Genomic DNA, 14,527 nt, shown 5'->3' with positions numbered 1-14,527 from the left:
ATAATGGTGGCAACTTTCCCAGTCTTGCTATAATACAAAACCAGTGGCGTAGCCAGAGGGGGTGCTTAGGGTGCTCGAGCACCCCTCGCTTTCTGTCCTGGATCACTGGTAGGAAATGTTCTGTCGTCACTGAAAACTTCAATTTATACTAGCGCCGATGCAGATAGTCCGTACTCCAAGGCAGGTATGCAGTAATGCAATTCTTGATTGACTTTCTCCACATGCCAGCAACAGTTTATGGCAACCTAAATGTATTCAAAATATCGTTTAGGTTGATCACCCCCCCCCCGGTTCGCAATGAAAACAGTAAATGTCAATAGTTACCATTTAGGTCACGCCCCCAATCCTATGATTGGGCTCCTGTGTGCTACTCAAGAAAGCATTGGGCCTGCACTAGCAAACTCCTAGAACCAGACCAGGAACTCGCAAGAGCACTGACTTGAGAGGCAGACCTAGAGGGTGATGCAACAGGCACATGTCTACCTACCACTTGAGACCGGAAGTAAAGAACATGGAGAAGGCTTCCGAAGTACTTGAGCATGTGCAGACACAGTCATTGTACAAAACATTGTATAAACGTAGTGATGTACATCTAGCTTGGTAACGTAATCGTGTTTCAAAGTTTTGTTGATTCTCTTATCAATAATTAGTAATTAAGTTTTCTCAAATTTTTCTTTCGTGACGTCACATTGCCAATACCCTCAACTGTGCTCTGGATCCGCCACTCGACTTCTGATGCCAACTGAAGTGTGGGCACCCAGAGTCCCACAACATCTCCAGCTGATGGTCAAGTCACAGCCAGTAACCGCTACTGTCCCCAGTCAAAGACCAAATACTCATTTATACTCTTGCTATGGTAACTGTGGATATCTACATGCTATACACTATGATAGCCACTTGTATAGAGATGAGACGTAATACTGGTTATCAAAAATCACTAATCTGGATACCCTCCGGTCACAACATGTCTGGATAAGTGACACTCTATGGTAATGAAACAACAGATAAACAAACAGCCATGCGGGCAGAGAAACAGACAGACAAATAGAACAAAACAAAGAATGCTGTTTGTTGCAACACAAATTCTTGACTCTTACCCGTGGGCACGTGTCGACTACTAGCCTCGTCCCCAGGGTGCCTAGCAGTGTCCGGTTCCCGTATGACACTTTCAGCCTCCCGTGACCTGACTCACCGCGCCTACTTTCACACACTTACTTCACTAAGTGTCACCCCACGTCATAGTCTTGGCACCCCACGTGACTACATAGTACCTACGTCACAAACTCAATTAGCTTATATCTATCTAATGTGTGATCGTTTCCAAATACGTTTCGTCGCCTGATGATCGTTTGACCATCCCACTTAGTGGTTGACTGCAACGACATAATACTGCTTACACATAAACAAATTCATAAGAAACAGATAACAAAACAGCAGATAAACAAATAAACAAATAAATAAACAAACAAATAAACATATAAACAAACAAACAAATAAACATATAAACAAACAAACAAATAAGCAAAAAACAAGAAAAGTAAATAGACAGACACACACCATCCAATATAAACCATATCCATCACCCATGACGCTTGGTGGTAATATGACAATGCTGGTACTCTCTCTCGACTCCTAAACTTAGCACTGCCATTCACGACTTCTTCACTCACTCCACTCGGCACAAACAGCCACTCAGGATACAATAGTTGTGTGACAACCAGCAGAGCTTTAAATACCAAAAACATTGGCGGGAATTTATTTTGGCAGATTTTTAGCAAGCGCCAATACAAAATCCGCCATCAATTTGGCCACCAGAATATGATGACGGTCGGATCACCCACGTGAATCAAGCATCATGGCGATGTGGTGGTACATCACGAGATGAGGTCACAAGATAATTTAGAGGGTAACCCCTGCTTGACGTCTGTTGTGCCTGGCATGTCAAACTGGGAGGTTAATTAAACATGAGAATGAGGCCGTAGTGAGTGGGGAATGTTGTACTTATATCAATTATCCAACAACGATGTCCAACTGCCAATATGCTTTTACCATCAATTTTAGCAAACCGCCAAACTAAATTCCCGCCAATGTTTCATCTTATACGGTATGTCCTCGTCATCATCATCGTCCATCATATTCAAAATAGAAATGTTGTTTGCATTAGATGATCTGATTAGTAATGATTAGTAAAGTACAGTGTGGAAATAACGGTAGGACATAAGACAATGTCTCACCAAATGTGTTGTTTGTCTGACCAAATACTGCACCAGTGTTGGGACGTGTTTGGACAGTGTAAACCTTGTCTCTTAGCACGTGATGGCCTTTCCAATGGTGTAACTGTTAATTTCATGAACTTGGATGCCTCCTAACATGATTTATCCAGAGAAAACATCAGCTGCCTTTAACACCAAATTCTCCCTTGGAAGATGGTTATTAAAATTACATGCAATGGTTGCAGTAGAGAGGCACTTAGTTCATGTAACATCATACAAGGATGTCCTACCTAGGGTCAGTCTGTCCGAGTCAAAATAATTCCGTATTTTCCACACTGTGTGTGTAGTTGATATATATGCAATACATGATCTTGACAGTCACACAGACTGACAAACAAACTAACAGACAGACAAAGAGACAGACAACTGACACGTCGAGACGAGTTGCTCTTTAATGATTTAGATAGCGACATCTATGTCCTTTATGTAGTATGTAGTTGCTTTAGGAACACTTCACAGACACAAGTGATTAATGTGTTTTAGTTCGTGTTTGAAAAGATACGGCTGAGTGGAGTATAACGGCCAGTCATCGGTCATTAACTGACCAACTTGTGTTCGTGAACGCACACAATTTTGCTTTGATTAGACATATACCTACATGATTGGTCAAGGTATAATAGTATTTGCGTGGATGATAGGGAATCAATGAGCGACACAAAAGTCCACACAACTGATCAAAACAAGCAGATCGCAAGCTGATGACCTCGAGATGTGTGAGTGCAAAATGACATTCTAGAGCAATAGTGGTATCATATTTATTGCCATAAGCACCATGTTTATGCACAAAATAATGAAAACAAATTGCACGTGTTTTCTGTGTCTGTCTGTCTTCCTTTCAATCATTTTCATTGATTTGATGCAGCAAACGAAATATACAATTCCAGTAATACGTATATCATGTTGGACAGAAATCTCGATAAACTATTGTTTACAGATATTATTGTTCAATTCCATTGATAGCACATCGCTATACTTTACAGCACGTTTACAAATAAATTTTAAAATAATGACACAAAGATATGTCCCTAAATCAAAGTCACGTGACACATAATTACCTTAATTATTTGTTTGGATAAATGAGTTCTACTACATCATAACCAAATATATCACATGCCTCCTTCCTCAAACCCATCTTCAAAAGCGTTTGAACAATCAAGTGACAAGTAGCTCTTCTGCCCATTGCCTCTCTCCATTCCTCTAACATGGCTTTAGCACGCAAGAATGGCTTTCTGTATGTATCAGTGATAACGTCCGTTTTCCTTGTAGGAAACATATCTGCTGACAGAAGAGACCCGAATTCCTCCCATTTGTGAGATACTTCAACAGCAACTTCCATTAACAGCTGAGAACTCAACTCGTCATCAAGATTAGACATTTGTGACTGTTGACAAACTCCAGATGTTAGAGTTGACACACTTGAATCAGCAAATTTACTTTCTGAAAATAGAACAAGAGATGTTTCAATTACACCATTTCAGACATTATATGATTCATAGCTACAGCAGACAATCCTCACATTCACTACATGCTGCTACTCAACTGTCAATGTACACAGTAAAACACTAGTCTCGCGTAGTCAGACCCTTGCCCGCCTACATCCGCCAGTGAGAAATAGGCGGATGTAGGCGAGGAAGGGTCTGGCTAAGTGAGACTAAGAAAACACCAACAGGAAGACAACTAAACTCACTCGTTGTTTGTTCATCTCGTTGTTGTCTATCACTTCCAGTTTCAATATCTATAAGGTAACATCAATTATATACTAACCATCAACATCACAAATAATCATATTTACCTAAACTTTCCCTTGAGTCACTAAACCAGATATCCAAAGTGGGAAATTGCTCTCGTGACACACGATCATTCTGAGAGTCTCCTGCTACATCATCTTTCTCTTCATAAAACCAACAGTCTAATGCAGCTCTCTCATTGTGATCCAGATTGACATCGACCCTGCTTTTGTTTCTTCTCAATGTTGTGTCCTCACTTGGTACATACTTGTCTATACATACTAACTTGTTCATATCCACATCAATGGCTGGTCCGGGATGTTGAATATTCAATGAAAACTGAAAACGAGACAACCCTGGCGTCTTCACTTCATGCAGCTTTTTAGTGATGAACAGACGAATGTCTGTACACAGAGATGCAATTTCATCAAGTGGCCGTTGTGTGTCAATAGTTACAACGATATATTTCTTCAAGTGATAAATCACTTCCAACTTGACATCTTTCTCGACTCGATATACACACTTATTACGTGTCAACATTGGTTCGTCAGGATATTTCTCAAAGCAACACGTCATCAGCCTAAAATGCAACTGCTCAGGAATAAACTCAATTTTATGAGACAAAATGATAAGTGACATTGGCCGAGAAGCAACCAAATCAACAGCTGCAAATGGACCCTCTGACTCGACTTCTAGCAAACATGGAACAAAGTATTCTGTTTTGTAAGAAACCGATAAAGGAAGAGGTGGAGGATTGGGGCACAGAATAAAATAGAAATTCAACAAATTGAGTACATCTTCGTACTCTTCCGGCTTCACTCCTGCTACTTCCAGACGATAACGAATGAGTTCCCAAGAAGCAATTCCTACTTGCCGAACTCGATCCCAATCATCCATCAGTAAAGAAGAAGGCCAATCCGTGACAGACGCCACGACTGAGAAAACCTTGAAAATCCAGCTTGGTTTGGTGACGACTATGTTCTTCAGCTTCTCACTTTTCTGAGGATAAATTACTGATCCGGCTTCATCTAAATATGTCAGAGCAAGACGGACTTCTTTCTCTTCTGACATTCGACACAATCGACGGGCAAAACTCATGATAACGTTGACATTGGAAAGAGCACTGCCCAACTTGATTTCTAAAGAATCAAGAATCTTTTCTAGAACTGACCAAGTGGCTGGTATCAGAGGTTTAGGTGACACATCACGTGCCATCTCTTCAATGACTTGCTTCACTGCACTCACGCCTGCATCCTCGCTTGTACTGTCAGGATCGGACACCGAATTCTCAACACGAAAAAACCAATCGTTAGCCTGCTTAGATGGTCGAAGGATGTGCTTCTGAAATGCTTTATTACAAAACATTTTAGACAGAAATTCATTCTGCTTCTTGATCATTTCTTCATCGGCATCATTGATGTGTGTTCCAATCAACAACATTACTGGTGATGCACATCCCTTTGACTTGCCCATGTGAAGACCAGAGAGAAGGCCTTCAAGACTTTCCACATCTCCTGCCAAAAAAGTCATGGATGCCCACAAAGCCACAGCATCATAGTTCGTCTCTATCCAGTGGTTGTCGATTGGAATTGGTTTTGAGTCAGCAGAAGGACAGTAGAAAGACTTGGCAGAGTCACCTAGAAACTCCGATGCCTTAAATACAACACAAACGACACATCCTGGTGTGATGGCTTCTCCTTGACCAGGAAGAAGTGGCTCCTGACCTCCCAAATCCCAAATGGCAACGTGAACTTTTGAATCTTCCTGCTTTAAGAGGTCAGTATCACTTTGGAAATCTTTAATAGCACGAGCTATCCCTCCAGTTAGAACTGTTGCTTCATCAAGTTTGTTAGTGTTGTTGCTGCTTTCTCTAGTATCAGTTGATGTAGATTCTCTATCAACTGACAAGCTAAGCTCAAACTCACTGTGATGATCTCCATAATCTGTTTTGTCATTGTCATATTTGTTGTCATCTGGACTACCAGACACGTTTGCACTTGAAACAGTCGCTACATGAACTGCTGCTCTAGCTATTTGTTTGTCCAAAAATTCTTCGTCCTTGTCACTCAAAAGCTTCCAGTTTGATGCTTCACACACTGCCAACTCTGCCACTGCGACAGGTGTGCTCGGTTCAATTATCTGAAACTTCAGTTTGAGCACAGATCGTTTAAATGACGTCTTGCCCGTTCTGTCTCTACCAGCAATGACAATCTTCACTCGACTTACTTCCACTTTTCCTTGTGATAAAGCTCGAACAAATAACTCAGCCGCATCAGCTCCCATGCCTGTCACACCACCTACAACAATACCATCATTACAATTTGTATACTACAATCTGTTTAGTAAGAAGATCGACTGACGAGGACAAAGAACGACGTTCAGTATTGTTCCATCAGTTACTCCTGCATCAGCCAATGTTTGCTCATCGTCTAGTTGCTTCTTCTTAAAAACAAGCAGCTGATCCCATGATGATGGGTCATTCTTGGTTTGTAATTGCTGCTTCAAAGTGGCAACAGTATCAGATGATTTTGCTGTCAATTCAACAGCTTCACCAGTTAGTGACTTGGCCACTAGTTTGAGCCATTCACTCTTGTGAGCTTCTACAAAATAAGTAACTACATCAATACACACACACAAAACAAAGTTAAACATGTACAACTGTTCTAACACTACACACAAATAAACAAATAGTCAAGAAGACATACTAATAAATGTAAAACTTGCTCTCTCTCTCTCTGTCTAATATGTTTGGGTGTCTGTGTGCTACACAAAGTCTCTATGTCCCCCAGTCGGCTATCAAATCGGTCGTCAGACATGAAGCAAGTGGGAGTGCTGACTATGGTGCACCTCTAACATTGGGAATCAAAAACTCATACATAATTAGTTGCTGAAAGATATGCTCTTTGCTGCCAAAGTATCCAATCAAAGTTTGTGGCAGACAAGAACACCTTCACGATCCTATGCAACGATTGTCAGGGTCATCACGTTCCTCTTGCTCCCCTGCTGCACCAGTTTCTTAATGTGGTGACCAAGAATGACACCATTTGGCTGACTGACTCTTCAGCACTGGCACATAACATCGCAGCCAGGTCTCATTGATGTCAAGGTTTCTCTCTAAGTACCTGGTGATGTGCTGCCGAGAGAGATTGACTTGACACGCATCCACTTCTGATATTCAGTCAAGGCGTGCAAAGCCCATTTCACTGCAGCTTTTCTAAGTAATGAGTGATTCGTCAGAATTCGATGGCCACATCCACCTGACACCAAAACATCCACGACCACATCCTCACAACTCAAACGTAGATCTTCTTTCATAAAACCCTCACACTTTAAACCTGATCGTCGTCTCCACTCACTAAAATGTCCAGTACAAGGCTCATCTTTGACCCGACTGTCTCCCGGTGCCTCAGGAAATCTGGATCACAATATTCACATGACCATGCCAAATTTCCGACAAGAGTGAGCAAGGTTTCCAGGAAATCTGCCTTAGGGTTAGGGATACAGTTAGTGGCTGTGCTTGCTCTCTGAGACCGTGCAGCAGTGTCGTCAGTCTTCCATGGTTGTGTGCAAACTGCCACTTGATATCAAACTCAATTAATTTAAACGGACTAAATGAAAAAGACATAACTCCTTCAAATCGAAAAACAACAGAAACAGTAACTGGACATGAATGGGATATATGCATGAATAGTCTGCCTTTAATTGATGACCAAATTTCACGTAGATCCCCAGAAATTAATGAGCAAACAGAATCTAAGGCAACGAAAAAGTTACAACACCCCAAAGTTTTGAAGGGTTCATGGCTACACCATGTCCCCCATAACAACACTGCTGAACCTTGCCGGACTTCTTAGAAAATTTGGGACTGTTGTGTTTGATTTCCTGCCGTGTCCTATCTTCTGTGACAACAAAGTGAGTGAAATCTTGATGGCTAATTACGTGATTACTAATAAACAATATGAGATAAAAATTTCAGTGACATGTAATGAAGAACTCTAGTATATAAATGTGTAAGCAGCAGTGTTGTTGCAAATAATACAAACAGTTTATCAACGAGTGTCTCAAACTTTGAAATGACCCTCATAAATAATGTCTATTGTATGACGTCATTGGTTGATTTACATAGTAAACGTAGGTTAACATCAGGAGTAGAAGATTACAGAGGTTAGCCAAACCTCTGTAGTGTCAATAGCTAGCGGTTCAACTATGTATTAATACAAATGACTGTGAGAACGTTGCATAGTTTGGTTAACATTGTCTAGCTGGTCGCTTTCTTGATATGAGTAAGTGCACTAGTCGTTCAACCCAATGAGCATCGTCCCTCACTCTTCCTCGTTGTCTGGAAGAAATTGCTTTGCTTTCAGACGTGTCAATTCGATTGCTCCTACAGCAATATCACCTTGTCTCCACTGGCTCCAGATCAGAACGAATCAAGCGACTGTCCGCAGCTCTCGTTCCTACTGACAGAGCGACTACAACAACTACAGATCTGTCAGCAGCTTTAGTCACGGCGATGACGACAGAAACGCCTACCATGGCCACACAAATCGACAGCACATCACTAGAGACTGTCATCCAGTCAGCAGTACAAGCATCAGTAGCTGCCATGTCTCAAGCTATTTGTCCCATGCTCACCCGTTCAAGATCCCGGTCAGGCTCTTCCCGCCACACCACAAGGAAGGACGCGAAGTCGCAATTGTGGAAACCAGAACAATGACAGCAGCCAAAGCCCTCGCTCATCCTCAAGGTCTCGATCACCACACAAACAATGGTTTAGATCGACCAGTCGCCGTTCCTGCACAAGATCAAAATCACGTCGTTCCAGCCCTCGCACATCTCTCGGCCACGCATGGACGGCAGCAGGATCTAGCAATCAACCGGAAAACCTGGATGTTATCTAGGAGGACAAAGAGAAAGATACTAGCAGGTGAATATGATGACTTTGACACCATACTTACTGAAGTACCGACTAACATAGTGAGGTCCCCATGGCAATGAAAGCCTCGGTATCTAGTCCAAAGTGCAGGCATGTCTGCAACATCAACTCGTGGCTTCAGACTTGGTCTGCATACGCAGCTACAGTCTTTCTAGCGGATCCGGCGCAAGGTTACAAACTTATCGGCTACCAGTCTATAGTCGCTCAAGCTAGCTCGCAATACCAAACCTCAGCCTGGCTAAATTACGATAGAGCCTTTCGTTATTTTGCCAGCAGGACCACAAGTGTAACATGGGACACGATTGACCATCACATGTGAGCTCAGTGCTTCACAGGTCGTGCAGCAACCTCGATCACCTGCTATACATGCAGCCAACCAGGTCACGTGGCAACAGACTGTGCACACACCGACCAGTCCTTTTGTCCCCCCACGCAAGCAACCACATCTTCCGGTAACATCTTCAATCCCTCTTCGGGCAAACCCGAAATCTGCCGTCTCTTCAATGCTGGTAGATGCAAGAACCAAGCCTCACCTAGCCTGTGCAAATACCGACACGCATGTTTCATCTGCCACGACAATCACCTCGAGGCCACGTGTTCCTGCACAGGCCCAAGAAACAAGCATAAACCAGACACTCCACTTCAGCCTGACGTTTTGCAATGTCACTACACAATCACCCTGATCGTACGTTTGTTGAATCACTGCTTTGGTCACTACATCATAGTTTCAATCTTGGCTACACTGGTGCATGTTACTTTCGTTTATCTTCCAACCTAAAGTCCACACTCGAGCACAAGGTTATTGTTCAGCAAGGCAGGGCTTAAAAAATAGGTCCTTAAGTCATCATTTGATGTTAAATTTTACAACGACTATAGCAGACGAAGGCTAGTATGTAATGGCTTCTCAGTATGCAGGCGGATAGCTGTACTGTACTGAAACATGTGCCGCTTCACGGTTGACGCTTGTATTGGGACATTTGTCGTACAATGACATGTACGCGTAGTAAATTATTACGCCAACAGCATACGTTGACAAACTGGTCATATACCAGATAATGAAACGGGGAGTGCGAGAACCATCTCAGGATTCCGACAGAGTACAGGCATGAAGTTTATGACCAGGGAGCACGTGAGGAAGCAGAGGCAATGGTAAATCCTGTAGATCGAAATAGGGTAGATACTGTACAATTTTAGTAGCAAGAAAATGGACAACTTCCGCAATGTGATATGTGGAAGTCTGATTGAAACCCCGCCTTGTTTTGACAAAGAGAGGTGGTATGCGATTAATCACTGATTCAATTAGCTATCACTATTGCAAAGATGTCTTAGCTCTGTCTAGTGTAACACGTCGCATCCATGGGCTCAGCGGTAATATGTGGATACGCTTGGTTGCATGCCATTGTGAAGTACAGAATACTGCGCTGTATGTTTTACTAGACTCGTACACAGTCCTCTCCTCGCACGTGCTCCAGAATGGTGGTATACCACTAAACACCATGATTGATATCAACACAACGTCCTAGACTAAAAGTTTTGACGACATAAAATTTTTGGAAACTCTTCAAATGTCGACAACTAGTTGGACCAATTTTTTCGAGCCCTTGGATTTAGAAAGCGAACGCAGTGACATGGCTGGCGCTTACAACAAACTCCATCTGCTAACTCTCCACTGCTCTGGCATAGGTGTCGTTTCAAAGAAAAACGGTAGCTGGCAGACTTAGTATTAGCAACGGCGTTGACTCAGAGAAGTACCACTTGCGGTACAAGAAAATTGATGATGCCACTGCCTTCGTGAAACACACCGGTCAAGGTTGCTGCATGGCGAAGATGGACTTGAAACATGCCTTTCGTTTGTGCTCAGTCCGCCAAGAGGATTGGGACCTTTTGGGACGGCCAATACTACGTCAACAAGCGCTTGCCCTTTGATCTACGCTTCTCAACGAGTGCCACATTAATCGTGTTCTACACTACCTCGACAGTTTCTTCTTTGACGAACTTCACAACTCCACTTGCCATGCATCCATGACACGGGTGAAGAACAAAGCCCATCAGCTGGGCGTCCTGTACTGATGAAGCGGAGCAAAGAAACAGGCCCGACTACAACCATAACTTTCCTAGGCATTGAACTTGACTCCGAGGTGCTGGTTGCTATGTTACCTCCTGAAAAACTGAGGGATCTGATGGATAAAATTCCCCAATGGCTGTCACACCGTAAGGCGACCAAGTACGACTTACAATCCATAATCGGTAAGTTTAGTTTTGTATACAAGGTCATTCCGACAGTCCAAAGTTTCTACGCCGACTCATTGACCTGACAACCTCCGTCCGATTGAGTCATCACACCATGTCTACGTTAATAGCAAAAACTAGGAAGGATTTCCATTGGTGGTATTGCTTTCTCCCGTCCTGGAATGGGGTGGCAATGATGCCGGATGTCCATCTCTCTGCCGCCGCAGACATGGAGCTCTACATAGATGCGCCCGGTTCCACGGTGACTGGCAGTTGCACTAGACGCTGGAATCGAGGAAGTCAATAGGATGGCAAGAATTGTTTGCCGTCGTCGTAGCCTGTTTGATGCGGGGCAAGCATTGGTCTGGCAAGCGGGTTTTATTCCACTGTGACAATCAGAGCGTAGTCGACTTATGGCAACACGGCTCGTCCCGCTGCCCCAATCTAATGGCACTCATCCGATGCTCGCTTTTTTATGGCGGCAAACATTAACTATACTGTCGTTATTAGACATATACCTCCCACTCCTTGCCTTCCAATCACTATCAAGATCATCAGTCAAATGAAATCGATGCTGCGAGAACGTCTTCACATATCAAACGACGACCGTCAGATGTACTGGGCCGCCTTTACCGTGACCTTCTTTGGCTTTATTTGGTCCTCGGAATTTACGGCTCCGAGCCCCAGCAGTTGTGACAAAGACCGAAAGCTATTACGCCCTGATCTCACAACCGACGACAACGGGTATCCGCTGCACATCAAGGCTTCTAAAACGGACCCGTTCTGCTTGGACGTCGACTCATTTATTAGACGAACACACCATTCAGTATGTGCGGTAAAGGCGTTGAAAAATTACATGGCCTGTCCTAGAGCATTAAATCTACCACTATTTGCACATGCAGACGGTCATATCTGTTGAATTTGATGGTCTCAAGTTGTATCCCAGCACCCTGGTACACACGCAGTCTCCTGGCTCTCTTTGGGGTAGCGTGCCATTTGGGGGAGGGGCCTTGTTCAGGTCAGTCTTGCCCCAACATCACGTACGAGTGTATCTCCACTCAGGTTGCAACGTCAACGCGACTAACAACTTCGGTGCAAGCCAGTTGTCTCATGTACGTCATTAAACGAAATAGGTTCTGTGATGGTGTGTTGAGCCTCCAAAGTCAACTCCACTGACCTCTTGGGCTCAAGTGGCGTGTGACAGTCTCCAAAGTCAGCTTGACTGACCTCTTGGGTTCACACCACTTGTCGGAGCTCACCGTATGAGCTGACCACTCTGGTTAACCCATTGTTCACAAATACCTCACAGCCTGGCATGTTGCCCTTGAAGCCCACACTGTCTCGTGTCTACGCGGTATCGAAACTAGCGGGCATGTTGCTTACAACACAGTAGTGTATTACGAGTGATGTTAATGTCTATTGTATGACGTCATCAAATGTTTCTATTGTCTCACTTACTTGGATGATCGTTGTCAGCAACTGCAGTTGTACTATCTGTGATGTTTGATGCTGAATTTCCAGCTGCAACAGAACTCTAACATCACACACAACCACTAATCAATACACACAACCTATACTGTGTGACAATCAGCTCATACATTCTCATTCAATTCTTTCAAATAAGAAATAATACGAGAACGATTTTCTCTATCTTCACGCCAAATGTCATTTTGCAACTGTTCTTCTGCAGCTTGTAATGGTGTTTGTCCTCTCTGTCCAATAATAGACAGTATTATTAGTGCAATGAAACATAACAATATCACACAGTACAAAGTACATATAATCAATAAATAGTTAACCAGCTTATTATCCAGTACATACACAATGCACAATCAGCATAGCAAGTGTGTGATAAAAGTGAATGTTAGAAAGACAATATGAATAAGACAAATGTCATGCAGTTGACTAAACATCTCTTTAGCTGTTGTGCCACACAGTTGTACAGCAACTCATTCTATTACTGCTCACACATTAATTACGCAAACTGATGTTCACTGCTGTTTCAGTCATCATTCACAATCAACACGTAGCCATGTCATATGCTGTCGTGTGACTGACCCATGAGGATAATAATTCATTACTCTCCATGAATTCCAACATCATAATCATGACTTCACACAAAATCATTATCAATGTATGATTTCACTAAATACAGTCCCACCTCCATGCAGTCACACCACCAACTAACAACATCATCACTTCACCATTATAATTTACAATACCACTCTACTACAACACAAACAATGTCCCTCAAGGTCCTTATCTAATAATGTTTCTTATAACTAACTAATTAACACCAGCAATAACAATGAGCATATGCGCTGCATTCCAATTGTCCATCCGTCCCTTGCTCCGTCCATCCGTCCACAGAGATATTACTGTAACCCTAAAGCATGCGTGTCTCCAGTTAATGACTGCTCACATCTGTCATCTTTTATCATGCTTAACACCATGCCCACAAGAACATCATGCTTTAGAGCGTTGCAATGTGATTTGGGTCGCATTGGAAAGGGTTCACAGTAAGGGATACGGTACTGTCAAACTCGAATACTGAAACCGTTCGGAGCACCGAACTACATTGAACCATATGATCATCCGGAGTGCCAGATCAATAACATCACAGACAAAACCGTCCTGATCGTCGAACACAAAACACATCCAAACCGAAGCGCTAGTTCTAAACCACCCGAAGCACAGGGTTTCTTGAACCGCCTAAGGCACCAGGCTTCAAATCCAAGTAGAGCCCACCCAGACTGTAAGGCTGAACTCGCTTACGTAACCGTACCCCCACATTCCCTACAGAGTTCAGCCTGCCAGACCCAAATGCAACTCAAAGCAAGCAGACACCAAGCCAGAGTCCCATGGGGAGACATGGCTGCCGGTTGCAAAGAGACTCCCCTGAGTGTATCCGCTGAGGTGCGGACGTAGCATCGGTAGCAGTCGCTACACCAGTGACCCAATGTCTGGATCAACCAAGGGGCATACCCGCAGCTGCAGCAGTTGTTGCTGCACCGATGCGGAAGCTACGACCCGTGTAGAGTGTCTCCTCCATGCCGACTGCATGTAACAGTAAATGCAGACAAGCGGTAAACCATCTGTGAGTTAATTAATTAAGTATGCACCATCAGCACGTCGAAACAATGGCTCACAAAGAGTGCCTTCACCAATTGCCAGAAAATGGTGTAGAGCTCAAACTGCGCAGACAGAATGCCCAGATGGATAAATGCAAACGGTGTGGCCCAGATGGAACGGGTCTGTCTTTATTTATCTGTTTGTTCTTCTTGCAACATTTCAGAATATCTTTAATTATTAGACAGAGTTCACAATCACTGCTGTCACCATTTATAGATTAAGCTTCACCA

General features: G+C 43.3%; 2 protein-coding genes across 2 annotated transcripts in view; both read right to left on the bottom strand.

Annotated features, from left to right (window-relative positions):
• The window catches only part of LOC134183727 (myotubularin-related protein 6-like), a 2,667-nt gene extending 2,538 nt beyond the window's left edge, over positions 1-129 (bottom strand). The window contains exon 1 of the mRNA XM_062651324.1: positions 1-129. This exon is cut by the window's left edge and continues 346 nt beyond it. The gene's annotated coding sequence lies outside the window, so the exon portion shown is untranslated.
• A 3,030-nt stretch (positions 130-3,159) lies between these two features.
• LOC134182972 (uncharacterized) lies at positions 3,160-12,814 on the bottom strand (the record flags this gene model as incomplete). The annotated part of the gene is made up of 6 exons (XM_062650415.1): positions 3,160-3,710; positions 3,961-4,008; positions 4,066-6,297; positions 6,361-6,600; positions 12,624-12,699; positions 12,764-12,814. Coding segments are annotated over 6 exons (3,024 nt in total), but the record flags the coding sequence as incomplete, so codon positions are not given.
• Between the last annotated feature and the right edge of the window lie 1,713 nt (positions 12,815-14,527).

This window comes from Corticium candelabrum, chromosome 8 (assembly GCF_963422355.1).
Source record: "Corticium candelabrum chromosome 8, ooCorCand1.1, whole genome shotgun sequence".
Classification (NCBI taxonomy): Eukaryota; Metazoa; Porifera; class Homoscleromorpha; order Homosclerophorida; family Plakinidae; genus Corticium; species Corticium candelabrum.
The sequence above is the reverse complement of the archived record's forward strand: the minus strand, read 5'-3'. Positions and strand labels throughout refer to the sequence as shown.